Genomic DNA, 25,295 nt, shown 5'->3' with positions numbered 1-25,295 from the left:
ACATTACTCTCGATTTTAGAGGCGGCGGCTTTTGTCTTCATTCAACACTACCAGTCACTCTATTAATAAAACGTATTTTTATTCAAAAGATTTGCAATATTAACACGGAACAGTAATGCTTCATATTGCACTACCTGATTAAAAGAGAGTCGACAACAGACTTGGCGTCTGTGACCAAAAAATGATCTCCGTGCTACGACTATCAAAAAACCTTTCTACACAGAATCTGAAAAATGTGGTGTGCAATGTCCAAAACTACAGCATATTTATATTGAACATGGCCCTCATTTCATAGGAGAGAGCCCTGTACCATTGTATTATAGAAATCAAAAAGCAGCCATGGTTTTCTTAGTTTTTAATATTCAACATGTCCTACATTTTAACACCTGCTGAATATGTTAGCATGAAATGCATTGCTCCAATGCAATTCTCTACATATGAAAACTGTTAACTTGATAGGCAAACATTTTCTGATTAGTTTTACAATAGCATAATTAATAATCACCCGCTGAAAATTGGGGCTTATAAAGGGAAGCGAAAGCCTGAACTACGAAACCCTTCTTCACCACAAGGGATTTTGACATATTTACGTAGCGATTCTTGTCTTATATAAAATGGGCAACTTCAACAGTCTAGGTATCATATCAATCAAGATTAAGATAATCCGTCTTTATTCATTTTTAATAGCTGTTCCATTCAAGTTCTTATAAAAGAAACATGACTGTATTGAAATGGTTGAGCATTTGCCTGACTCTGTTCTGCCAAGGCACTGCAGCATCAACACCTTGCAACTGGACGCAGTTTAGGTTGGGGAAGCTGAACGACGTGAGCATAGACCTGCTCTCACGTATGGTGAGGAATTTAAACTGCACCAGTCCGCTATTTGGTGTGCACAAATTGATGCGCAATATTCGCCATGATATTCAAATTTCTATTTTGCATTATAGCACATTTTATTGTTAAGCAATGCTTTCACGTTTGAACAACATTGTTTCATTTCAGGTTACTATCACAATATGGTTTACTTCTTGATATTGATATGAATTCTATTTCAGGGTGGACTCTTTCCACTTAAGTGTGTAGAAGAAAACGTCGAACTGTTTCCAGAGGATGTTTACAAGAACACAGAGGTAGGATACACTTCAGTATTTTGATAAACTAAAGTACAGTATAACTAAAGTACAGTATAGTAAATTGGAAGTTTAACCACTTCTTTAGACTCCCAATGCCTAAAACCCTGTTTTATTTTATCCAGGGTGAGGACGTCTCTGTGGTTGCATTAGAGGCTATGCGATATGTGGACCAATTATATAACAACAGTCTGACGTCTGTCACGTGGAACAAAACACAACTTAAACGGTTCCAAAACGTCATATATCGTCAAGTTCAAAACTTAGAGTTATGTGTAAGTATAATCCCTCTTGTGTAGTCTATAGGTTATACGCTGAGTATACAAAACATTAGGAAGAACGGCACTTTACATGACATAGACTGATATAGACATGACATAGAGTGTCTTTCACGGGAGTATGCTAGTAGGTACCAGGCGCACCAATTTGGATGTGTCAAGAACTGCAACGCCATTGGCTTTTTTAATGCTCAACAGTTTCCTTTGTGTATGAAGAATGGTCCACCACCCAAAGGACATCCAGCCAACATGACACAACTGTGGGAAGTATTGGAGTCAACATGGGCCACTATCGCCGTGGAACACCTGCTCTGACAAATTTAGGCTGTTCTGAGGGTAGAACGGAGTGCAACTCAATGTCAGGAAGATGATCCTAATGTTGTGTACACTCAGTGTATTTTGGGGGCAGACAATCGTGGGCATTGGTATTTACATAATTTATACACTACAAATATTTTTGTTATATATTTTCATAACCGTCTCAGAATTAATGCACTCACCAGCATTTTATATTGTCTCCAGGTCGTAGGTGGTGTTTGGAAATCCTCTGGAGATGGAGGGTCGGTTACTCTGAAAACATATTTCAACAAGCTGAACACCGTCTTGAAAGACAAGGTGGGTCCAATTTCAAATGTCCTCAAATAGAGGCTAAATTAATCTGAGCAAAAGTTCTAGATCACCACAAATAGGACGCATTTCAATGCCACAACTCACATATGAAACTTGGAATTGCCCAGTGCCGTTTTTATGTCGATGGATGCGTTGGATCAACAACACCTGCAGTGGTTGAGTTGACTGAAATAAAATGTATATCTTGTTCGCTCTCCAGGAACACAGCGCATGCGCATGGGAGATTGTGCGAAAGGAGATTCGCGAAAACTTGGTGCAGTTCAAGAAATTCATTGACAGCAGAGTCAAGCCGTGAGGAGAACCACAGAATCATCATTGGAGACGTGACATATTCCTCAGGCTGGCTAACAGATTGATGGCTGATATATATACTGACTGACTGACTGGCCGGCTGCTAGATTGACTGAATGACTGAATTATTTATTTATATATATTGGTAGACTGATATTTAGGTGTACACTATGTATTTATTTATTCGTGTTTTATTTATAATACAATTGAATAAAAATACTTACAACTATTCTCATATTGTTTTCATTCACTTATATAATTAGTTCATCCTTTCATGCATTCATTTTTTTATAGGCTGACTTTCTAAAGGGGAACTCTGCAATTCCATCAAAACCAAAGCACACTCAACCACTATTTTTGTAAATAGCTGAGAGATGGGGTTGAAAAAAAGAACCACTGCCACAGAACTATAGATGCACGGAAGGATTATCCAAGAAATCACAATTCTAGTTTTATCTACATTTTGAAGATATACAGTGGTTGTTAATATTTGCATTGTTTCAAACAAAGGTGTAAAACACGTTGGCACGTTGGTTTGATGTGTTGCAACACAATCTCACACTCAATTCGTGCAAATATGTACGAAAAGTATTTTGCATATTTCAAGCACTTTTGTGCTTTTGTGTGAAAAGATAAGCATTTTTGTGCTACTTAATACGTAGGAAAAGACACTCATTTTGTAATAATTAATTCATTGGAAGAAACTTTTTCGGGGTCAAACTTTGGAACAATCTTTTGAAAGTTATTTGAGCAATGCTTGATGAGCAACTGTCTTTTTTTTTGTCCCATATATTTTTAAATAAAAAAACAAACTTGATAAACCAAATATTGTTAATCAACCAGGTTGTCACCAAAATAATTATATTATAAGAGAAGCCTTACATTGTTTTTACATTTTTATTAACAACTATAACCTTTTCTATGATTGTTTTCTCTTAATTCTTTAGGATTCTGGTGTATTTGGAGTCAGATAGACCCTTTGATCATGTAGTAACCAAAAAAGTGTAAAACAAATCAAAATATATTTTAAATTTGAGATTCTTCCAAGATGCCACTCTTTGCCTTGATGACAGCTTTGCACACTCTTGGCATTCTCTCAACCGGATTCATGAGGTAATCACCTGGAATGACATGATGCCAGACAATAGGATGGAAATTCCCTCCTCCGACATTGCGTATCATCATCCCCATCTGCAAACAGTAGCAGACAAAATTCCAGCTGTGGACACAGACGCTCCCATCCTCCTGATCTTAGGACGAGACATCTTAACTTCTTGACGCACGGATCACTTTAGCGGGATCATTTTCGAAAACAACCGCTGAATTGCAGAGCGCCAAATAAAAAATAAAAAAAAGACTAAAAATAATTATAATCGTGAAATCACAAGTGAAATATACCAAAACACAGCTTAGCTTGTTAACCCACCCGTCGTGTCAGATTTTGAAAATATGCTTTACAGCGAAAGCAATCCAAGCGTTTGTGAGTTTATCAATCACTAGACAAAACAGTAAGAACAGCTAGCCGCAAATTAGCTTGGTCACGAAAGTCAGAAAAGCAATAAATTAATCGCTTACCTATGTTGATCTTCGGATGTTTGCACTCACGAGACTCACAGTTACACAATAAATGTTATTTTTGTTCGATAAAGATTAGTTTTATAACCAAAAACCGCCATTTGGTTTGCGCTTTATGTTCAGAAAACCACAGGCTCGTTCCGGTCCTGAAGGGCAGACAAAAATTCCAAAAAGTATCCGTAATGTTCGTAGAAACATGTCAAACATTTTTTATAATCAATCCTCAAGGTTGTTTTTAACATACATAATCGATAATATTTCAACTGGACGGTAAACTATTCAATACTACAGAGAAAGAAAATATCGAGCTACAACTCTCGGGCGCATGAACTAATCAAAGGACACCTGACGCTTTTTGATAAATCTCGCTCATTTTTCAAAATAAAAGCTTGAAACTATGTCTATAGCCTGGTCAGAGCCTGAGGAAGCCATTGGAAAATGAATCTGGTTGATACCCCTTTAAATGGAGGATGGGCAAGCAATGGAACAGGGATTTTTCCAAATAAAAGGAACTTCCGGGTTGGATTTCCTCAGGTTTTCGCCTGCAAAATCAGTTCTGTTATACTCACAGACAATATTTTGACAATTTTGGAAACTTTGGAGTGTTTTCTATCCTAATCTGTCAATTATATGCATATTCTAGCATCTGGTGCTGAGAAATAGTCCGTTTACCTTGGGAACGTTATTTTTCCAAACATAAAAATAGTGCCCCCTAGCTGAAAGAGGTTAAGGGTACACACGGTACAAAAGCAAATCAATGGGCCCCAATACATTCCTTATGCATAGCGACTTGATCTTGGGTGTGTCATCGTGGGTGAGGTCTGTCTTGGAACGGCTCACCGACCAGCCAGTGTGAACAAGTTCAAGAGAAACATACTTCAAAATGGTCGCACATCCTATCTGAGCCCTTGCCCTGACTTCATACAGGTGAAAGAGAACTACAGCAGCATAGCTCAGAAACACATCTCTCTCTCTCTACAGTGCACTCGAGAGATCTAAGCACAACTGTGAACACAGACAGCCTGGGATGTTCCGTGTTCGACAAAAAATAAGACGATGATAAACCAGCATCATCAGTGGAGGACAAAGCCTTCTTGGACATTATGGACGAACAGGTTTTCCAGGATGACGTAAACAACTGGGTGGCTCCACTACCCTTTCGCCCCACTAGACCTTCCTAATAAAAGGGAACAGGCCATGAACCGTCTCACATCACTTCGCAGGACTTTAGACAAAAAGCTGGACATGAAACGTCATTTATTCTTCATGCAAAAGATGCTGGATAATGACCAAGTCGAACATTCTCCACCACTAAAGGGAGACAAAGTACGCTGATATCTGCCCATATTTGGTGTTTACCATTCACAAAAGCCTGAACAAATAAGAGTGGTGTTTGACTCCAGTGAAAAGTGTAAAGGCATGTCACTTAACGACGTTCTGCTCAGTGGTCCAGACTTAAAAAACACACTCTGGGGCGTCCTAATGCGCTTCTGCAAGGACTGCATTGCGCTAACGGCAGATGTGTAACACATGTTTTACTGTTTTGGTGTACGTGAGGATCACAGAGATTACTTAAGGTTTCCCTGGTATGAAGACAACAACCCAGATAGAAACATAACTGAGTACAGGATGAAAGTACATGTATTTGGGAACAGCCCCTCACCAGCCATCTACTGCATGAGACAAGCAGCTCTACAGGGTGAGAAGGAACACGGGTCAAAACCCAAGAAATATTTAGTGAAGAATTTCTACGTCGATGATGGGCTGACATCAGTAGCTACTACAGAAGAAAAGCACAAGCAATGTTAGCGGAGTCCAACATGAAACTCCACAAGATTGCATCCAATAGCAAAACAGTTATGGAAGTCTTCCCCATGGAGGACCGTGCTGAAGACTTAAAAGACCTGGACCTCGGAGTTGATCCTCTCCCCTTTCAATGGAGCCTGGAACTTTGCTCGCACCTGGAAACAGACAGCTTCACATTCCAGGTGTCCCACAATGAGAAGCCTTTTACGTGGAGAGGCATCCTGTCCACAGTGAATAGTCTTTATGACCCCCTTGGGTTCGTGGCTCCAATGACAATGCAAGGTAAAGCCTTAATCAGAGAACTCTCTTCTGACCAGAGTGAGTGGTCCCACAGAAAAAGAAGATGAATGGAAAATGTGGAAGGAAACTTTGATTGATTTGGAACATCTGTATATTCATCAGACCTCCACCCAGTCTCCTTGTCTACCACTCAAAGAAGAGAGCTGCACTTCTTCTCGGATTTATCTTGGGGAATTCAAATTTGGCCCCTCGACCGGCCCACACTATCCCACGCCTAGAACTGTGTGCGGCTGTGCTAGCTGTTGAGATGTATGAACTGATCAGAGACGAAATGGACATTGATGTAAATGCGGCCAAGTTCTACACAGACAGTAAGATAGTTCTCGGTTACATCCACAATGTCACCAAAAGATTCTATGTGTATGTTGCCAATAGGGTAACTTGCATCAGGATGTCTACCCATCCAGATCAGTGGTGTTATGTAAACACTGACAGCAATCCAGCAGACCATGCAACCAGGCCTGTACTAGCTGCGCTCTTAATCAGGTCCACCTTTCCTGACCCAAGCAAACTAAAGTGAGCCCGAGAACATCAATTTTGACCATAAAGAGCCTCAGGCAGATGCAAAGATTCGACCAGATGTCACAGCCTTCGCCACTAAGGTTTCTGGAGCTCAACGTGGCTCTCATCGCTTTGAGAGGTTCTCAAGCTGGAAAGCTCTCAATCGAGCCACAGCACGACTCATTCATCTTGCCAGATCCTTCCATGAAGGTGCGGACAACACCAACTGCAGAGGCTGGCAGGACTGTAACAAACCATGCCGTATAAGTGAGTTGTAGCAAACGTCTGGTCTCTGGTATCATCCACAAGTGTGTCACCTGCCGCAAAGTTAGAGGGAGGTTACTTGACTAAAAGATGGCTGACTTGCAGGAAGACTCACATCTGAACCACCATTCACCAGCGTTGGACTTGATGTGTTTGGACTATGGAATGTCATAACTCGTCGCACTAGAGGTCAGGCCAGGTCACAGTTGGAAATGAGAACTTGTTCTCAACTGGCCAACCTGGTTAAATAAAGGTGAAATAAAAATAAATAAAAGAGGTGGTTGTGCAGACTCCAAGAGCTGGGCGGTACTCTTTACATGTATGTCTACTAGAGCAGTCCATATTGAGCTCATCGAATCCATGTCCACATTCAGCTTCATCAACACACTGAGGCGTTTTTTCTCTATCCGTGGTCCAGCAAAAGTGCAACGCTCTGATCGAGGTTCAAACTTTATAGGTGCCTGCAGGGAACTGGGAATCGAAACAAATGACTCAGAACTGACTAAATACCTCGCAGACAAGGGATGTACTTGGATATTTAATCCCCCACACCCGTCTCATATGGGTGGTTCTTGGGAGAGTATCATCGGGGTTGCCAGACGTATCTTAAATGCTATGCTGTTTCAGACGGGCACCACTAGTCTCACACATGAGGTCTTGAGCGCTCTTACATCTGAAGTAATGGCAATAACCAATGCGAGACCCTTAGTGTCAGTGTCAACCGATCCTGACGTGCCTGCCATTCTCACACCCTCAATGTTACTGACACAAGAGACCAGCACTTCCTCAGCCCCTTCTGGATACTTCAGCATGAACGACCTTCATGGAAAACAGTGGAAGCAAGTCCAGTGTCTCGCTGACACCTTTTGGAAAAGGTGGAGACAGGAGTACCTGACAACGCTGCAGAGACGTAGAAAAGACACATGTAAAAGTGGGAGATGTTGTCTTATTGAAAGACAGTCAGCTGCACAGAAATGACTGGTCAGTCGGGCTTGTGGTCAAAACCTTTCCCAGTACCGACAAAAAGGTTAGGAAAGTAGAACTAAAAATTGTCAAGCAAGGGGCTGCTAAGGTGTTTCTGAGACCAATCTCAGAGATTGTTCTTCTTCTTGTTGAAGCATCCTAGAGACAAAATATAAAAATAAAGGACATTATTTGTTTCTTGGTACATGTTATATTATATTAGTGGCACAATTTCTATAAACCAGGCGGGGAGTGTGCTGCCTTTCTGTTAGAATAGAACAACAGATTATTTTATTACAGTGGTTAAAATGGATTTTCATTGTGTTCCATGGTGTTTATCGTCCCCTATTGGAGATTTCTGGTACTTAGACTGTACAGAAACAGGAAGTAGAGTAGAGCAGTCGTTCTGCACGCAGAGAAGCAGCTAAGAACAACGCCGCGGTGCTGTTCTTTCAGTGCAGTTATTTGTTGTCACGCTTCAGCCTCGGAAAATATTTCTTTGTAAATTCGATTCAAGCATATTGCTAGTGATGATCATCTTAATATTGATAGAATTGCTTACTTATCAATTTTAGTTGGTTGCATTTACTCACACAAATTGCCTTGCCTTTCATGTAAGCCGTCAGCTGTATTGTTACTGTTTCCAGTATAATATGCTTTGTTATTGTACAGAGGTGTTTGCACATTATTAGAGTAATGAAAGGAGTTGGCTATTTGCTACTCATTTGGTAATTGGCTATCTGGTTTGTTTTCATGCCAGATACATGGTACCTTGGCACGTGCTTTGTATTTAAACGTTTTCAATATATTAATTCAAGAAAAGTCACGCCTTGTGAGTTTTATTGAAGACTTTGTTGTTATCTATCTGTCTAGTTTTGCATGGGAACGCAATTCCAGGACAGAATAGAGAGACTGAAATGAAGTAAATACCCTAATCCTAAACTATGTTCAATGTCATCAGCATTTTCCAGTGACAAATGCTCAGTCTGAAGCCTTTATGCTATGGTTTTCACAGCCCTATAGTAATAATACAAGTTATATAATCTATAAAAGGTGTATTTACAACATAGTTATAACATGTTGGGCAAAGTGGTATAGGAGAGTTTGACATGACCCCTAACTTGAGTTCAGTCTTCGCCAATGAGTACCCTAGCTTTGTATTTCATGACTGGGAAAGGCCTCGATTCTACCCATATGATGTGGATCACTGTCAGGTTGTTTGATACAGTGCATTCGGAAAGTATTCAGACCCCTTGACTTTTTTCACATTTTGTTACATTACACCTTATTCTAAAATAGATTTTTTTTTAAATAAATTGTCATTGATCTACAAAAACACCCCACAATGACAAAGTGAAAACAAGTTTTAGGCATTTTGCAAATGTATTAAAAATAAAAACAGAAATAACAAGACTTCCTAGAACTGGCCGCCCGACAAACTGAGCAATCTGGGGGAAACCCTTGGTCATGAAGGTGACCAAGAACTCGAATGTCACTGACAGAGCTCCAGAGTTCCTCTGTGGAGATGGGAGAACCTTCCAGAAGGACAACCAACTCTGCCGCACTCCACCAATCAGGCCTTTATAGTAGAGTGGCCAGACAGAGGCCACTCCCCAGTAAAAGGCACATGACAGCCCACTTGGAGTTTGCCAAAAGGCACCTAAAGGAGTAAGACAATGAGAAACAAGATGATCTGATGAAACCAAGTTTGAACTCTTTGGCCTGAATGCCAAGCGTCACATCTGGAGGAAACCTGGCACCATCCCTACGATGAAGCATGGCTGTGGCAACATCATATTGTGGGGATGTTTTTCAGCGGCAGGGACTGGGAGACTAGTCAGGGTCGAGGGAAAGGTGAACAGAGCAAAGTACAGAGAGATCCTTGATGAAAACCTGCTCCAGAGCACTCAGGACTTTCGGACTGGGGCCGAAGGTTCACCCCTCCAACAGTACAACGACCCTAACCACACAGCTAAGACAACACTGGAGTGGCTTCGGGACAAGTCCCTGAATGTCCTTGAATGGCCCAGCCAGAGCCCTGACTTGAACCGATCGAACATCTCTGGAGAGACCTGAAAATAGAGGATCTGCAGAGAATGTCAGAAACTCACGAAATAAAGGAGTGCCAAGCTTGCAGCATCATACCAAAGAATAGTCGAAGATGTAACAAAGTTGTGAGTGCTCCAACAAAGTACTGAGTAAAGGGTCTGAATACTTATGTACATGCGATATTTACGGGTTTTTTAGTTAATACATTTGCGAAATTTCTAAACTGATTTTGCCTTGTCATTATGGGCTATTGTGTGTAGATTGATGACGGAATAATAAACAATTTAATCATTTTTAGAATAAGGCTGTAACGCAACAAAATGTGGAAAAAGTCAAGAGGCTCATTCTGTAGCCATGTCTGTCGGTGTGTGAACATTCAGATTTTTATTACCTCTTAAGGATCCGCCCCTTTCTTTTCCAATTTTCGCCTAAAATGACATACCCAAATCTAACTGCCTGTGACTCAGGCCCTGAAGCAAGGAAATGCATTTTCTTGGGACCATTTGAAAGGAAACACTTTGAAGTTTGTGGAAATGTGAAAGGAATGTAGGAGAATATAACACAATATATCTGGTAAAAGATTATACAAAGAAAAAAACAACCGTTCCTTTGTATTTTTTTTGTACCATCATCTTTGAAATGCAAGAGAAAGGTCATAATGTATTATTCCAGCCCAGCTGCAATTTAGATTTTCGCCACTTGATGGCAGCAGTGTACGTGCAAAGTTTTAGACTGATCCAATGAACCATTGCATTTCTGTTCACATTGTTGTATCAAGACCGCCCAAATGTGCCTAATTTGTTTATTAATAACTTTCATGTTCAAAACTGTGCACTCTCCTCAAACAATAGAATGGTAGTATTTCACTGTAATATCTACTGTAAATTGGACAGTGCAGTTAGATTAACAATAATTTAAGCTTTCTGCCAATATCAGATATGTCTATGTCCTGGGAAATTCTCTTGTTACTTACAACCTCATGCTAATCACACTAGCCTACGTTAGCTCAACTGTCCTGTGGATGAGACACCGATAAAAAAATGTATTTCACCTTTATTTAACCCTGTAGGCCATTTAAGAACAAGTTCTCATTTACAACTGCGACCTGGCCAAGATAAAGCAAAGCAGTGCAACACAAGCAACACAGAGTTACACATGGGATAAACAAACGTACAGTCAATAACACAATAGAAAAATCTATATACAGTGTGTGCAAATATAGTAAGATTAGGGAGGTAAGGCAATAAATAGGCCGTAGTGGCGAAATAATAAAAGTTTTGTAATTTAACACTGGAGTGATAGATGTGCAGAAGATGAATTTGCATGTAGAGATACTGGGGTGCAAAGGAGCAAAAAAATAAATAACAATATGGGGATGAGGTGGTTGGGTGGGCAATTTACAGATGGGCTATATACAGGTGCAATGATCGGTAAGCTGCTCTGACAAGTTAGTGATGGAGATATAAGACTACAGCTTCACAGTGATTTTTGCAATTCGTTCCAGTCATTGGCAGCAGAGAACTGGAAGGAAAGGCGGCCAAAGGAAGAGTTGGCTTTGGGGATGACCAGTGAAATATACCTGCTGGAGCGCGTGCTACGGGTGGGTGCTGCTATGGTGACCAGTGAGGTGAGATTAGGCGGGGCTTTACCTAGCAAAGACTTATAGATGACCTGGAGCCAGTGGGTTTGGTGACACATTTTTCTAAAGAAATCCATCACAGAGGCTGACGAGGTTTTGCAAATACAGTACCTTTCTCACTTGACCTAAAATTATATATGCAGTCCAAATCATCTCTCTCTGTTGGGAAAAAATAAATTAATGTAAATCAATGTACTGCACAATCATTCCATTAGAGGAGATTATTTTGCTACTTTAAGGCTAGGCGTCCCACAAGCGGGACAACTTCCGGTGAAACTGGAGGGCGCGCAATTCAAATAAATATCATACAAATTATGGATATTAAACATTTAGGTACATGCAAGTGTCTTAAATCGGTTAAAAGCTTAACATCTTGTTAATCTACAGTTGAAGTTGGAAGTTTACATACACTTATGTTGGAGTCATTAAAACTCAACCACTCCTCAAATTTCTTGTTTAAACATCTTCGGGCTCGGAGGCAGTATTTGGAAGTTTGGATGAATGAGGTGCCCAAAGTAAACTGCCTGTTACTCAGGCCCAGAAGCTAGGATATGCATATAATTTGTAGTATTGGATAGAAAACACTATAAAGTTTCCAAAACTGTTAAAATAATGTCTGTGAGTATAACAGAACTGATATGGCATGCAAAAACCCGAGGACAATCCATCCAGAATTATTTTTCCCAGCTCACCACTGATTACAATGGCTGGGAATGGGAATATAAAAGGAAGACCTCCCAGATTGCAGTTCCTTGGGCTTCCACTAGATGTCAACAGTCCTTAGAATGAGTTTCAGGCTTGTTTTTTGAAAAATTAGCTATTTGTAGTTTTTCTAAGTGGCTCCCATTTTGTCTGTTGTGCTTGTTGTACGTTCCGGTGAGGGCGTGCACTTCGTTATTTACCTCCGGTAATGGTCTCCGGTATTCTCCGTCTTAAATTGTAAAGTTTATTTACATATTAGGGTACCTGAAGATTGATTGGGAATGTTGTTTGAAATGTTTGGAAGAAGTTTATTGGTAACTTACAGGATTCATTTGTTTGCATTTTGAAGGAGGGAAACCGGTGGATTATTGAGTCAAGCTCGGCAATGAAACTTACTTTTTTGGGATATAAAGAAGGACTTTATTGAAAAAAAGGAGCATTTGATATGTAGCTGGGACCCTTGTGATTGCAACCAGATGAAGATCTTCAAAGCTAAGTGATTTATTTTATCGCTATTTCTGACTTTTGTGATGCCTCTGCTTGGTTGGAAAATGTATGTAATGCTTTTGTATGCGGATCACTGTCCTCAGATAATTGCATGGTGTGCTTTTGCCATCAAGCCTTTTTGAAATTTGACAAAGCGGCTGGATTAACAAGAAGTTAAGTTTTACAATGATGTATGACACTTGTATTTTCATGAATGTTTAATATTACGATTTCTGTCATTTGAATTTCGCGCTCTGCAATTTCACCTGATGTTGTCGAGGTGGGACGGTAGCACCCCAATGATCCGTAAGAAGTTTAACAAACTATAGTTATGCATGACACAAGTAATTTTCCAACAATTGTTTACAGACAGATAATTTCATATATAATTCACTGTATCACAATTTCAGTGAGTCAGAAGTTTACATACACTAAGTTGACTGTGCCTTAAAAGAGCTTGGGAAAATTGCAGAAAATGATGTCATGGCTTTAGAAGCTTCTGATCGGCAAATTGACATAATTTGAGTCAATTGGAGGTGTACCTGTGGATGTATTTCAAGGCCTACCTTCAAACTCAGTGCCTCTTTGCTTGACATCATGGGAAAATCAAAAGAAATCAGCCAAGACCTTAGAAAATAATTTGTAGACCTCCACAAGTCTGGTTGATCCTTGGGAGGAAATTCCAAATGCCTGAAGGTACCACGTTCATCTGTACAAACAATAGTGCACAAGTATAAACACCATGGGACCATGCAGCCGTCATACCGCTCAGGAAGGAGACGCGTTCTGTCTCCTAGAGATGAACATACTTTGGTGCGAAAAGTGCAAATCAATCCCAGAACAACAGCAAAGAACCTTGTGAAGATGCTGGAGGAAACAGGTACAAAAGTATCTACTGTATATCCACAGTAAAACAAGGCCTATATCAACATAACCTGAAAGGCCACTCAGCAAGGAAGAAGCCACTGCTCCAAAACCGCCATAAAAAAGCCAGACTATGGTTTGTAACTGCACATGGGGACAAATATCATACTTTTTGGAGAAATGTCCTCTGGTCTGATGAATCGAAAATTGAACTGTTTGTCCATAATGACCATCGTTATGTTTGAAGGAAAAAGGGTTGCAAGCCGAAGAACACCATCCCAACCGTGAACCACGGGGGTGGCAGCATCATGTTGTGGGGGTGCTTTGCTGCAGGAGGGACTGGTGCACTTCACAAAATAGATGGCATCACGAGGCAGGAAAATGATGTGGATATATTTAAGTAACATCTCAAGACATCAGTCAGGAAGTTAAAGCTTGGTCGCAAATGGATCTTCCAAATGGACAATGACCCAAAGCATACTTCCAAAGTTGTGGCAAAATTGCTTTTAAGGACAACAAAGTCAAGGTATTGGAGTGGCCATCACAAAGCCCTGACCTCAATCCTATTGAAAATTTGTGGGCAGAACTGTAAAAGTGTGTGTGAGCAAGGAGGACTAAAAACCGGACTCAGTTACACCAGCTCTGTCAGGAGGAATGGGCCAGAATTCACCCAACTTATTGTGGGAAGATTGTGGAAGGCTACCCAAAATATTTGACCCAAGTTAAACAATTTAAAGGCAATGCTACCAAATACTAATTGAGTGTATGTAAACTTCTGGCCCACTGGGAATGGGATGAAAGAAAGTAAAGCTGAAATAAATAATTCTCTCTACTATTATTCTGACATTTCACATTCTTAAAGTAAAGTGGTGATCCTAACTGACCTAAAACAGGGAATTTTTACTTGGATTACATGTCATGAACTGTGAAAACTGAATTGAAAAGTTTTTGGCTAAGGTGTATGTAATCTTCCGACTTCAACTGTACATTGGGATGATGCAGTTTAGACATTGTTTGCTCATTGACGTCTTACACATTCTAAATTCTACAGTTCTACATTGTTTAGATGTCGCCTAGACATCAACATTCTATTATGATATCTTGGCGACATCTTCCCAATGTGCAAACGCTCTTCAAACTACATATTCCCTACCCAATTCGATAAGTCAGCGAAAGGTGTCTATTATTCCTGGGGAGAAGACTTAGGGGAAACTGATTACATCACACAACTTGTGTAAAACAGCTTGGAAAACCCCAAAATGCGTCCACCGCAGGCGTGTCATGGGACATAAGAAGACGTTTCAGCACCATTGACATGTATCACTACTAGTGCTAAAATACATGAAGACGTCAGCAACTTCAGCACACTGGACGTCGCCACACGGTCAAAGATTCTATCAGTGGTAATGTGTTGTGGCTGCAGCCCTTTTGATGCTGTTATTGCCATGCCTGTAAAACTATAGGCAACAAATTGATGATACTGTGATGGGAAATATAGCTCTCTGAATCTTTGGTATCACGTTTCAAGTGTCACTCTTATGATTCATCCTCATGGCTGGTCACTAATAGAAAAAAAATATTTGATACATAAGTCTTTATCAAATAAAACCAAGGCCTGTATTTATTAAGCATCTCAAAGCGTAGCATTACTGATATAGGATCAGTTTTGCCTTATAGACTATAATGAATGGAAGGAGGAGGTTCTGATCCTGGATCAGCACTCCTACCCTGAGACGCTTTATGAATAAATGCAGCAGAATAATTAGGCTACATCTGACATTTTTGTCTACAACATGACATTTCAATATGAAACCAATATGAAACCAACTATCACATCTTATCAAGACCCTGATGGAACAAGTGTGTTTGTACTGGGTTGGAATAAAATCCTGCACCTCCTCCTGCTTGTCTCCAGGACCGTGCAGACAGTTTTGGTGACCACTACCCTACAGTATATGATCTTTACATTTGAACAGGCCTTGTACATTATGAATTAATCCCAATATTATATATAAAAATGAGCAATAAACCATTGCCAAGATTTGACCTGATTTGAGTTTCAACAAATCATGTTGTCGTTGCTTGTCAACGTTGCATCACCAGCAGACAACAGTAGGGTGAAAGTTGGTTACGTCATTGTGAATATGAAAGTGGAGCGATATGGGTATTGACGCTGACGTCTCCCATTCACTTTTCATTTGTAGCTCAACAGCAGAAGACTACGGAACAATATTTCGGACTAACTTTGAACGAAACCCACTAAATGAATGTCTTATATGGCTACTTTTCTTAGGAAGTGTGGGTTTTATTTCGACTTCGACGATTTTGTTATCAGACTTTTTTTTATCGGTTCACGCGAAGTTATTAGCAGTTGAAAGCAAAGCTCGCGAATAGCCTATTCTCGCTACAGTAATAGCCTAGCCGATATCCAAATGGAATAATCTTATCTTGTGGTTCAACTAAAGTTTAAAACCGGATTCAAGGAGAATGTCTACAGATTTACTTGGATTTGTTCGTCAAGGAGACGGAGCAGGCATGGAATTCCTATTGCTGCATGTGCTCGTCTGGAAAATGAAAGTTCCCGCCTCCGGTAGGTTGATCAGGGGAAATTCTCTATACAGCTTTCCCTTTCCCAATTCCACATAAAACTACTTAGCACAGCCAAGATGTTCAAACTCATCTGGAAAACTAATAGCGAAACAAACTGCTATTTACAATGTATACAATGCAGAGTTGGACGTGTATTTTTCTTATTATTTGCAGTATGCAGAGCGTGTGTCATTGCTGTGACTGGATCCGACACCACTACGGCCACTTGAGCACATAATACCTTTCACTGCTGGACCAGATGGTGAGTTATCAGCACACTGTAAGAGGAGACTGAATGCATGTATTAAGGACAGCAAAACAACCAACCAAGTAAAGTAGTCATATGTTTCATGTTTAGCCTTTTTGTTAGAAGACTGTTAGCCTATATTTGAATATACATACTAAAAGGGCGCTAAGGCTATAATGACAGAGATCAAGAGACGCTATCTACATTAGGCCTACTGTACTTGCAGTTTAAGCTATACTTTATGTCTGTCTTGATTGGTCTTGAAGTATTTGACACGTGACTTAACATACTATATTGATTGTTTTCCAGGGAGGAGGTATCACAAAGCAGGATGCACCAGTCTTTTTCCCAACATCCCTTTACAAGCACATAGATGATGCTGAGGTAAAGACTAGAAATGTGACTTATCGTGTTCTGATATGCTTTGGTATGGCGGTCTTGACCCAATGTTATATTGATGCCATAACGAAAGCCTATACTGTTTCTAATCTTCTTTTTATGTATTCCTGTGTAGTTTGAGGACCAAGTCAGATTCCTGAAAGAGACCATCTATCAAATCACAAAACTGTTTGATGGGAATATGAAATCTGTCACCTGGGACAAGAAAAACCTGGACGATTTCCTCAACATTCTAGAACGCCAATTGGAGAACCTTAATTCCTGTGTAAGTAACAGGTCTATTTAAAGTATAATCCCTGTTTAGGTCAGGGCTCTCCAACCCCGTTCATGGAGAGTTACCTTCCTTTAGGTTTTCGCTCCAACCCCAGTTGTAACTAACCTGATTCAGTTTATCAACCAGCTAATTAATCAGGTGTGGTAGATTAGGGTTGGAGTGAAAACCTACAGGAAGGTAGTTCTCCAGGAAAATTGTTGGAGAGCCCTGGTTTAGGTGTAGCCTACTAACTCTACAAGTGGAGAAATCTACGTTTAAAGTATTCAACCCCTTGATTTCTTCCACATTTTGTTACGTCACATCCTTTTTCTAAAATTGATTAAATTCATTTCCCCCCTCATCAATCTACACACAATACCCCATAATGACAAAGCAAAAAACGTGTTTTAGACATTTTTGCAACTGTGCAACTGTATTAACAATAAAAACAGAAATATCACATTTACATAAGTATTTAGACCCTTTACTCAGGACTTTGTTGAAGCACCTTTGGCAGTGATTACAGCCTTGAGTCTTCTTGGGTATCATGCTACAACATTGGCACATCTGTATTTGGGGAGTTTCTGCCATTCTTCTCTTCAGATCCTCTTCAGGTCTGTCATGTTGGATAGGGAGCGTCGCTGCACAGCTATTTTCAGGTCTCTCCAGTGATGTTCGATCAGGTCAAGTCCGGGCTCTGGCTGGGCCACTCAAGGACATTCAGAGACTTGTCCCGAAGCCACTCTTGCGTTGTCTTGGCTGTATGCTTATTGTCGTTGTCCTGTTGGAAGGTGAACCTTCACCCCAGTCTGAGGTCCTGAGCGCTCTGGAGCAGGTTTTAATGAAGGATGTCTCTGTACTTTGCTCTGTTCATCTTTCCCTCGATCCTGACTAGTTTCCCAGTCCCTGCCAATGAAAAACATCCCCACAGCATGATGCTGCCACCACCATGCTCAGAGTGACTATCAGGTTCTTGGTCACCTCCCTGACCATGGCCTTTCTACCCCGATTGTTCACTTTGGCCAGGCGGCCAGCTCTAGTAAGAGTCATGGTGGTTACAAAGTACCCTTTCCCAGATCTGTATCTCGGCACAATCTTGTCTCGGAGCTCTAAGGACAATTTCCTCAACTTCGCGGCCTGGTTTTTGCTCTGACATGCACTGTCAACTGATCAATGGAAACAGTATGCACCTGAGCTGAATTTTGAGTCTCATAGCGAAGGGTCTGAATTCATTGGTAAATATGGTATTTCTGTTTTTGCGTTGTCATTATTGGGTATTGTGTGTAGATTGATGAGGATTTTTTTCTTTAATCCATTTTATAATAAAGCTGTAACTTCACAAAATTTGGAAAAAGGGAAGGGGTCTGAATACTTTCCGAACGCACTGTATATGGGTTATTACAGATTTTGAGCCAGTTTGCGACGTCACATAAATAATACTGCAATAATGAGAAATGTAAATGATTGTGGATTATAAATAATGAACATTTTTTTGTATGCTTTGATGCATTTTTTATTATGGCAAATCAAGTTTGATATTTTAAAGTGGAAATTACAATCTTTAGAATCCTTTTAGAACATTGAATACACATTAAGTTTCCATTTCCTGCCGTGCAGGAAATACTCTGAAAAAAGAGATCAAATGAAGATCCTACATCTGTATGACGCTAATGTTTTGTTTAATTTTGTCCAACAGGTATCACCTTCCATGAAACCTGAGAGGAGACTGAAACGGTACTTCAAGAAGTTGAATAAGAAGGTTCTGAGAAAAATGGTGAGTTTGGTTTCGTATGGAAACGTGTTTAATACATGTAATCAAATGAATATTAACTAGGCTAGGCTAAACAGGGGCAGTGTTCATTTAAAAAAAGTGGGTTCTGGGGCCATATGTATCAAGCATCTCAGAGAAGTGCTGATCTAGTATCAGGTCTCCTCTGTCCTTATTTATAGTGATCCAAAAGACAATACTGATCCTAAATCAGCACTCCTACTCTGAGAAGCTTAATACATACGGCACCAGGTCTTTCTTTGTTGTTCAAGACGTTATGGTCGTTATTTGCCAAGAAAGTTCACCCAACTAATATTTCAAATGTTCTGTGTTTTTCAGAACTACAGTGCACAGGCGTGGGAGCTCATCAGGAAAGAGACTAAACGTCATCTGCAAAGATTGGATATCCTTGCGGCACAGATGTACAGATCATCCAGACTCATCTCAGAAGCTACGCCCTTACCAGTTTATAAAACATGAATACAATCATGTGGGACCCTGTCAGTCTATTTATTATATTTAAATCCATAAATTATTGTTTTTTATTTGTATAATTTATTATTTATATTTTGTATTTCCCTTTTGTACCTGTGTTGAACTGAACTGTATTGCCGGTCTACTTGAAAAAACGGTGAAAAATAATATTTTGAAAATGTGAATAAAAACATATTTTGTATAAATTGTCCAAATTTCGTTCTTGTCTGAAACCAATGAGAGTGGATTTATAATATCTTATCTAACCATCAGAGGGGACTCACATTAAACTTGTTGCTGCTCAGTCACATGATAATATCTACTTTAAGTTTATGTATGCTTGTAGTTTTGTATCTTTATGTACTTTCTTTTGAATGTGTTTTTGTACTTTGGGAGGGTTGCTGTTCTTTTTGTTTTTCCTGTTTGTTTCTATGTGGTAATCACTGGGGCAGTGGGCTGAAGGAGGTGGGGAGATCTGGGTGAGGAGTAGAGGATAATCTGGGGGACCAGGAACTTTTAGCTCCCACATTGTGGGATGTTTATTTATAAAGTCTGTAAACACCTGTATGTCTTACTATGATTGGAGGAGAAATAAGAAAAAAAACATGGAAGACAATACGGAAAAAGTGGCAAAAAACAAGCAATACTTTTAATGGATAATAGTTTAGTCCCCTGAACGAGGCAGGGTGCTGGTGGGCAAAAAATAAAAACAAATTATTTATATAGCTTAGTCATATATATAGAACTTTTCAAGTGGCATCATGGGGATCCTCCTAATAATTCTGGCTGTAGCATGCATACTGTGATATCACAAGTTATTTATTCTAGTTGAAAATTGATTATTGGAGCTTGATTCATTCATATATTTAGTTATTTTATTGAGGTATGGTGTTTTTTTGTGTGTGGTATAGGAGAGGAGACCAAGAGGCTGTATCCCAGAGGCAGAAATGATAAGGGTCCAACGTCCAACGCTTTCAATAGAGGTGATGCTCAGGAGATCACGAGTGTCTACAATTTCTGTGTTAGTCTAGTTCAATTGCATGGTTACACGGGGTGTTATTGTGATTACAGGAGGAGGAAAAAGTTTGGGCACTGAGACTTGCGTTTCAACTAGCCAGCGAGCTCTTCCAACAAAACCTAACTCTTGTGAAATGGAATTCCATCAAACTCAGGGATCTCCAAGACCTTCTTGCTCGACAAAATATGACCTATTCGGAATGTGTACGTTCTTGGTTATTTAACTCAAGAAATCAAAAATGCCAAGAAAACACGTCTGAGAGTAGCATTACTTTTAGTTCATTTTTGCAAAACGTGTAATTTTGTTGAATAAACGAAATGTGCCACTGAAAGCTTTATTTATATGTTTATGTTATTTCTCCGTGTTGCAAATAATTTCCATGTAGGTTATAGTATTTAAATAAAGATACATACACGCCTTACATTGGTTAAAATTGTGCTATTAATTTTGTAAAATCTGTGGTGTGATGCAACCTTGAAATACAACGAACTTTCCGTTGAAATGTTATCCAAATGAGAAATGATTCCTACTAACAATTGCATATCAACATAATTTTCAATGAAAAACAATAAACTAGTTTACAATACTCTGAATTCCAGCCATACTTTCCCGCCCTTTAAGACATCATCATATCACTGTAAAACAATGTTGATTCAGATAGTTATTAATTCTATCAAGTACATATTTACTGGAGATCATGCAACATAATTATATCTCCACATTCTGAATGTTAGTTCAATGGAGTATAGCAATCGCTAACTGTGCTGTTACTCTTCAGTCTCTATAGTGGGAAGATAATAGATGCAGAGGTAACATCAACTCACATATCTGAATAAAAGTTCAATAAAAACACACGAATATGGAATACTTTGACAAATGATCTACGTGGTAGACTTATATTTTACTCACAAGTGCCTGTAAGGCCCAGATTCAAAACCATCCGAAATATAGGCTCCATTTTAAGCACTAATCTCAAGGTAAGCAGTAATACCAAGGTCTATACTGCCTGTGCGCTGCATATGCTTCCAGTGTCTTATTCTGATATCCGGGAGCTTAGGAGCGGGTCAACCAAAATAATTCAGACCACAACCTGTTTCTAAAACGAAATAAAGTCATGTTGAGTGTGTAATTGATTGAACCTATACAACGTTGATCTGTATCTTTAAATACGCAGTTGAGGTCCACAAACCACAATTACCCTTTAAGCAGGTGCTTACAACGTAGTTGACACCATAGTTTCTGTGCGCAAATGAAAAGGTGTTGCGTTTTCAAACATTAAATACTGTTGTTTTCGAAGTGAAAGGCCAAACTCAATCTTGTTCTATATGGTGATAACTATTTAGACCATAGTCTGACTAAAATGGATTCACATGTGTATTTCTTCTATAAAAAAAATCCTGGTTGAAAGGACAATATTTCATGATAAAATAGCAAATAACTCAAGATGTAACAATTCTTCGAGAGATGCACCTGTCCTTTCCCTGCCTTTCCTCCAGACGTAAAACAACTCTCAGGTATGAAAGTGTAAGGGAACTTCCACCTTTCACTTTTGGAATACCTTGCAGACTCTTAGTATAAAGGATCGACACAGGTTGGAGCATGACAGAACTCGGGAATTCGACAAATTGATCGATCAGGAAGAACACTTTATCTTTTTCTCCTTTGCGGACAACTTTGTTTTGTCGGAATTACAAGAAGTAGGCTATCTTTCGGAAGGGCATAAAGATTGATTGCGGACAGACCGAGAATTACAGCAGACCTACGCTAAAATGGGTTCAATCAGCTTTTGGATGTGCTTAGTCATGACGATTTGCACCTGGAATAAAACCATCGGATGCACGTGGATGAAGACACTTCCTCGGTCTCCGAGCATGTTCCAAGTGTTCAGCAACAACACCATAACGATGCTTCAGAAAATGGTAGGATATAGGGAAATGTTTATTCACTTGTTCCTGGTCAGTGAGCTCTTGTCGTCTTTTCAACATTTCATGAGCTGCACTATTTCATTTAAATTACCGGACAAATTTTTGTACAGTAATAATAATGCTATATTTTGTTTATATTTTTTGGCATCTCAGGGTCATGAAGTCTCTCGAGAACCTCAGATCACTTTCCCTGACAAACAATACAGACAAGTCAATAATTTCAGGGTAAGAAATATGCATAAAAAGGTTTTGTTCTATCCATAACCTTTTTTTTCTAAGAGTGGATTAAACACTGAATTCGTAAAGTATTCAGACCCCATCACCTTTTCCAAATTTTGTTACGTTACAGACCATTTCTAAAATTGATTACAAATAAATAAAAAATCATCATCAATCTACACACAATACCCCATAATGATAAAGCAAAAACTGTTTTTTGTTTTGAATAAATTAGCAAACATTTCTAAAAACATGTTTTGGATTGGTCATTATGGGTTATTGTGTCTAGATTGATGAAACAAATAATATTTAATCAATTTAAAATAAGGCTGAAACGTAACAAAATGTGCAGATAGTGAAGGGTTCTGAATTCTTTCCGAATGCACTGTATATAGTTAGGTTATAACGAATAACCAATATGCTATAATTTTCTGATATTTGCCCTCAATTTATAAGGCATATACTAACACAATTCACTCTGCTTCTAGGCTGACGAACAGATGGCCTTCATTTCGCATACTCTGAACGCTATAAAGAAATTGTACAGCAGTGGTAAATATGAGTCCACCGCCTGGGACCAGAAAGGAGTTGACAAGTTTATGAATGACCTCTATCGCCAGACCTCGGAGCTGGACCAATGCGTATGTCATTTGTGATTTTCGCCCTTAACATTAATGCAAAAGGAAAACATTATACTATCCTACTAGATTAAGATATAAGTGGATACATGTGAATCAAATCATAATAATCATGATTTGTATTTTGTTCAAACAGGTAAAGGCTATGAAAACTAGACAATCAAAATCTGTCAAAAGAGTGAACAAAAAGATGAGCCTTCACTTCAAGTTCCTGAAGAATTACTTGAAACGCGAGGTAGGTTGATCCATTTGTCTTACAAAGAGAGTACATTCACCAAATCTGGATGTATTTAAGTGATGATACAACATGTGTTTATTCTAAAATCTCAACAAGTGTATTTCATTTATGCAGGATTACAGCGCAAGCGGCTGGGAAGATATAAGGACAGTGGTGCTGGCACACCTACAAAGACTAGACACAACATTAAGTAGCCAATGAGCGTTATGTGTGTGTTGTGTAGATATTATTTATTTATATATCTATTTATTCAACTATTTATTTACAAGTTTTTTCATTTGTTTTGAACGAATTTATTTAAAGTGTAGTAATGTATTCACAACTCTGTGGAGTGAATCATTTTTTTACTGAATAATTATGTGATTGACTTGGGCTATACATAGCCTCATGTAACAATGTTTTTGTACATGTATTTTTGTATTTATGAAGGCCATTGCATACTTAATTTTTTTTATTGCAACCTTATAGGAAATGTTTGTTATTGTAATAATGAAATATATTTTAACTAAATAAATTATTTTACCAGTTTCTTTCAAACTTAAAGTCATAATCATTTTACAGCTGTAATCTTTTTTAATCAAATAAATTGTAATTTATCGCATTCACATATTTAGCAGATGTTTTAATGGGTGTAGCGAATGCTTGTGGTCCTAGCCATACCATTGAAGAAATATCTAACAATACACAACGATACACACAAATCATAAGTAAAGGATTGCACATAAGACACATAGACATATTAGGAGGATCAATGTCGGAGTCCGGAGTATATATATATATATATATATATATATACATAATGTACCAGTCAAAAGTTTGGACACACCTCAGTGTTTTTCTTTATTTTAACTATTTTCTACATTGTATAATAGTAGTGAAGACATCAACACTATGAAATAACACATATAGATTCATGTAGTAACCAAAAAAGTGTTTACACAAGTCAAAATATATGTTATATTTGAGATTGTTCAAAGTATCCACTCTTTGCCTTGATGACAGCTTTGCACACTTTTGGAAATTCTCTGAACCAGCTTCAGGAGGTAGTCACTTGGAATGCATTTCAATTACAGTTTTTCTCAATTGCTAAAATACAATTTTGCAAACTAGGCTGGTTTTATCAAAATCTTAACACAATTCACAAAACCACACACCCAAACTGCAAAATACCTCATATATCCTGCAAAATGAAGCACTGCAACCAAAACTACATATAGCATTATCAAAATCAAACGTTTGCACGAAATGGCACACACTTCATTCATATTACCAGAATTTTGTCTAACCAACTACACACTGTTGGGCATAATGAAAAGCACTCTCATCTTTAGTATGCTTTGTCATAATACTAAAATAGTTCAAGTTGTAGAAAATTCTTCAGATGCACAGAAATATTTGCAGATACACACACATGCTGTTGAAATATTAAAATTTTTATTTTTCACCAAACAAGTCAGTGCAACATATGCACAGCAGATATATTTACATTGGACTGAACAAAAATATGCTTACAAAAAAACAGTAAACTGAAAAAGAAAATTGCAGAAAAAATGTGCAGAAAAAATATCTAGAAAAAAAGAGTCAAGAAAAATAATTAGGCAGCATCTTGCCGCACAGCTGGGTCTGGCCACAACGCCTCGTCCACATCACAGCTGGGTCTGGCCACAACGCCTCGTCCACATCACAGGCAATATCTTCCCTTGCCAGACATTGAGGGAAGCGCCTTGAGTGCCTTATCCATCCCTGAATCGCACCCACATCAATCTCATCACATGCCTCTTCCATAGCCTGCACAAGAGGCATGCGCACAAAGGGCTGCCGGTCGTATACCTTCCACCACCATGCCGAAAATAACTCTTCTATGGGGTTCAGAAATGGTGAATATGGTGGGAGGTATTGCACGAGAAATGGTGGGTGGTCAGCAAACCAGTTTTGGACTGGGGCTGCACGATGAAAGCTCACGTTGTCCCATACTACAACGTACCGGGTTCTTTGATGGTCTGCATCATTCATACGCTCTGGTGGTTTGAGAATATTGTGGAGTCTGTC

General features: G+C 39.1%; 2 protein-coding genes and 1 pseudogene across 2 annotated transcripts; all 3 read left to right on the top strand.

The window, feature by feature from the left end:
- LOC129849313 (uncharacterized) overlaps positions 1 to 19,359 on the top strand; it is a 30,080-nt pseudogene extending 10,721 nt beyond the window's left edge.
- LOC129849314 (interferon a3-like) lies at positions 718 to 2,333 on the top strand. Its single transcript, XM_055916248.1, has 5 exons — positions 718 to 852; positions 1,056 to 1,130; positions 1,256 to 1,405; positions 1,931 to 2,023; positions 2,238 to 2,333. Exons 1-5 carry the CDS (start codon positions 718 to 720, stop codon positions 2,331 to 2,333), a joined length of 549 nt encoding a protein of 182 aa, XP_055772223.1.
- Positions 19,360 to 21,995: 2,636 nt separating the features above from the next.
- Positions 21,996 to 23,447, top strand: LOC129849312 (interferon a3-like). Its single transcript, XM_055916247.1, has 5 exons — positions 21,996 to 22,145; positions 22,305 to 22,376; positions 22,859 to 23,011; positions 23,145 to 23,243; positions 23,361 to 23,447. The coding sequence occupies exons 1-5, from the start codon at positions 21,996 to 21,998 to the stop codon at positions 23,445 to 23,447; spliced, it is 561 nt and encodes a 186-aa protein (XP_055772222.1).
- The last annotated feature ends 1,848 nt before the right edge of the window (positions 23,448 to 25,295 follow it).

Source organism: Salvelinus fontinalis, unplaced genomic scaffold (assembly GCF_029448725.1).
Source record: "Salvelinus fontinalis isolate EN_2023a unplaced genomic scaffold, ASM2944872v1 scaffold_1435, whole genome shotgun sequence".
Lineage (NCBI taxonomy): Eukaryota > Metazoa > Chordata > Actinopteri > Salmoniformes > Salmonidae > Salvelinus > Salvelinus fontinalis.
Note: the sequence above shows the minus strand (reverse complement) of the source record. Positions and strands in the feature narration are given on the sequence as shown.

Coding starts and splice junctions, on each gene's coding strand:
- LOC129849314 (XM_055916248.1), top strand. CDS start 718: ATGACTGTATTGAAATGGTTGAGCATTTGCCTGACTCTGTTCTGCCAA. Junction 853..1,055: donor TAGACCTGCTCTCACGTATG/GTGAGGAATTTA, acceptor ATTCTATTTCAG/GGTGGACTCTTTCCACTTAA. Junction 2,024..2,237: donor ACACCGTCTTGAAAGACAAG/GTGGGTCCAATT, acceptor TTCGCTCTCCAG/GAACACAGCGCATGCGCATG.
- LOC129849312 (XM_055916247.1), top strand. CDS start 21,996: ATGGGTTCAATCAGCTTTTGGATGTGCTTAGTCATGACGATTTGCACC. Junction 22,146..22,304: donor TAACGATGCTTCAGAAAATG/GTAGGATATAGG, acceptor TTGGCATCTCAG/GGTCATGAAGTCTCTCGAGA. Junction 23,012..23,144: donor CCTCGGAGCTGGACCAATGC/GTATGTCATTTG, acceptor TTGTTCAAACAG/GTAAAGGCTATGAAAACTAG.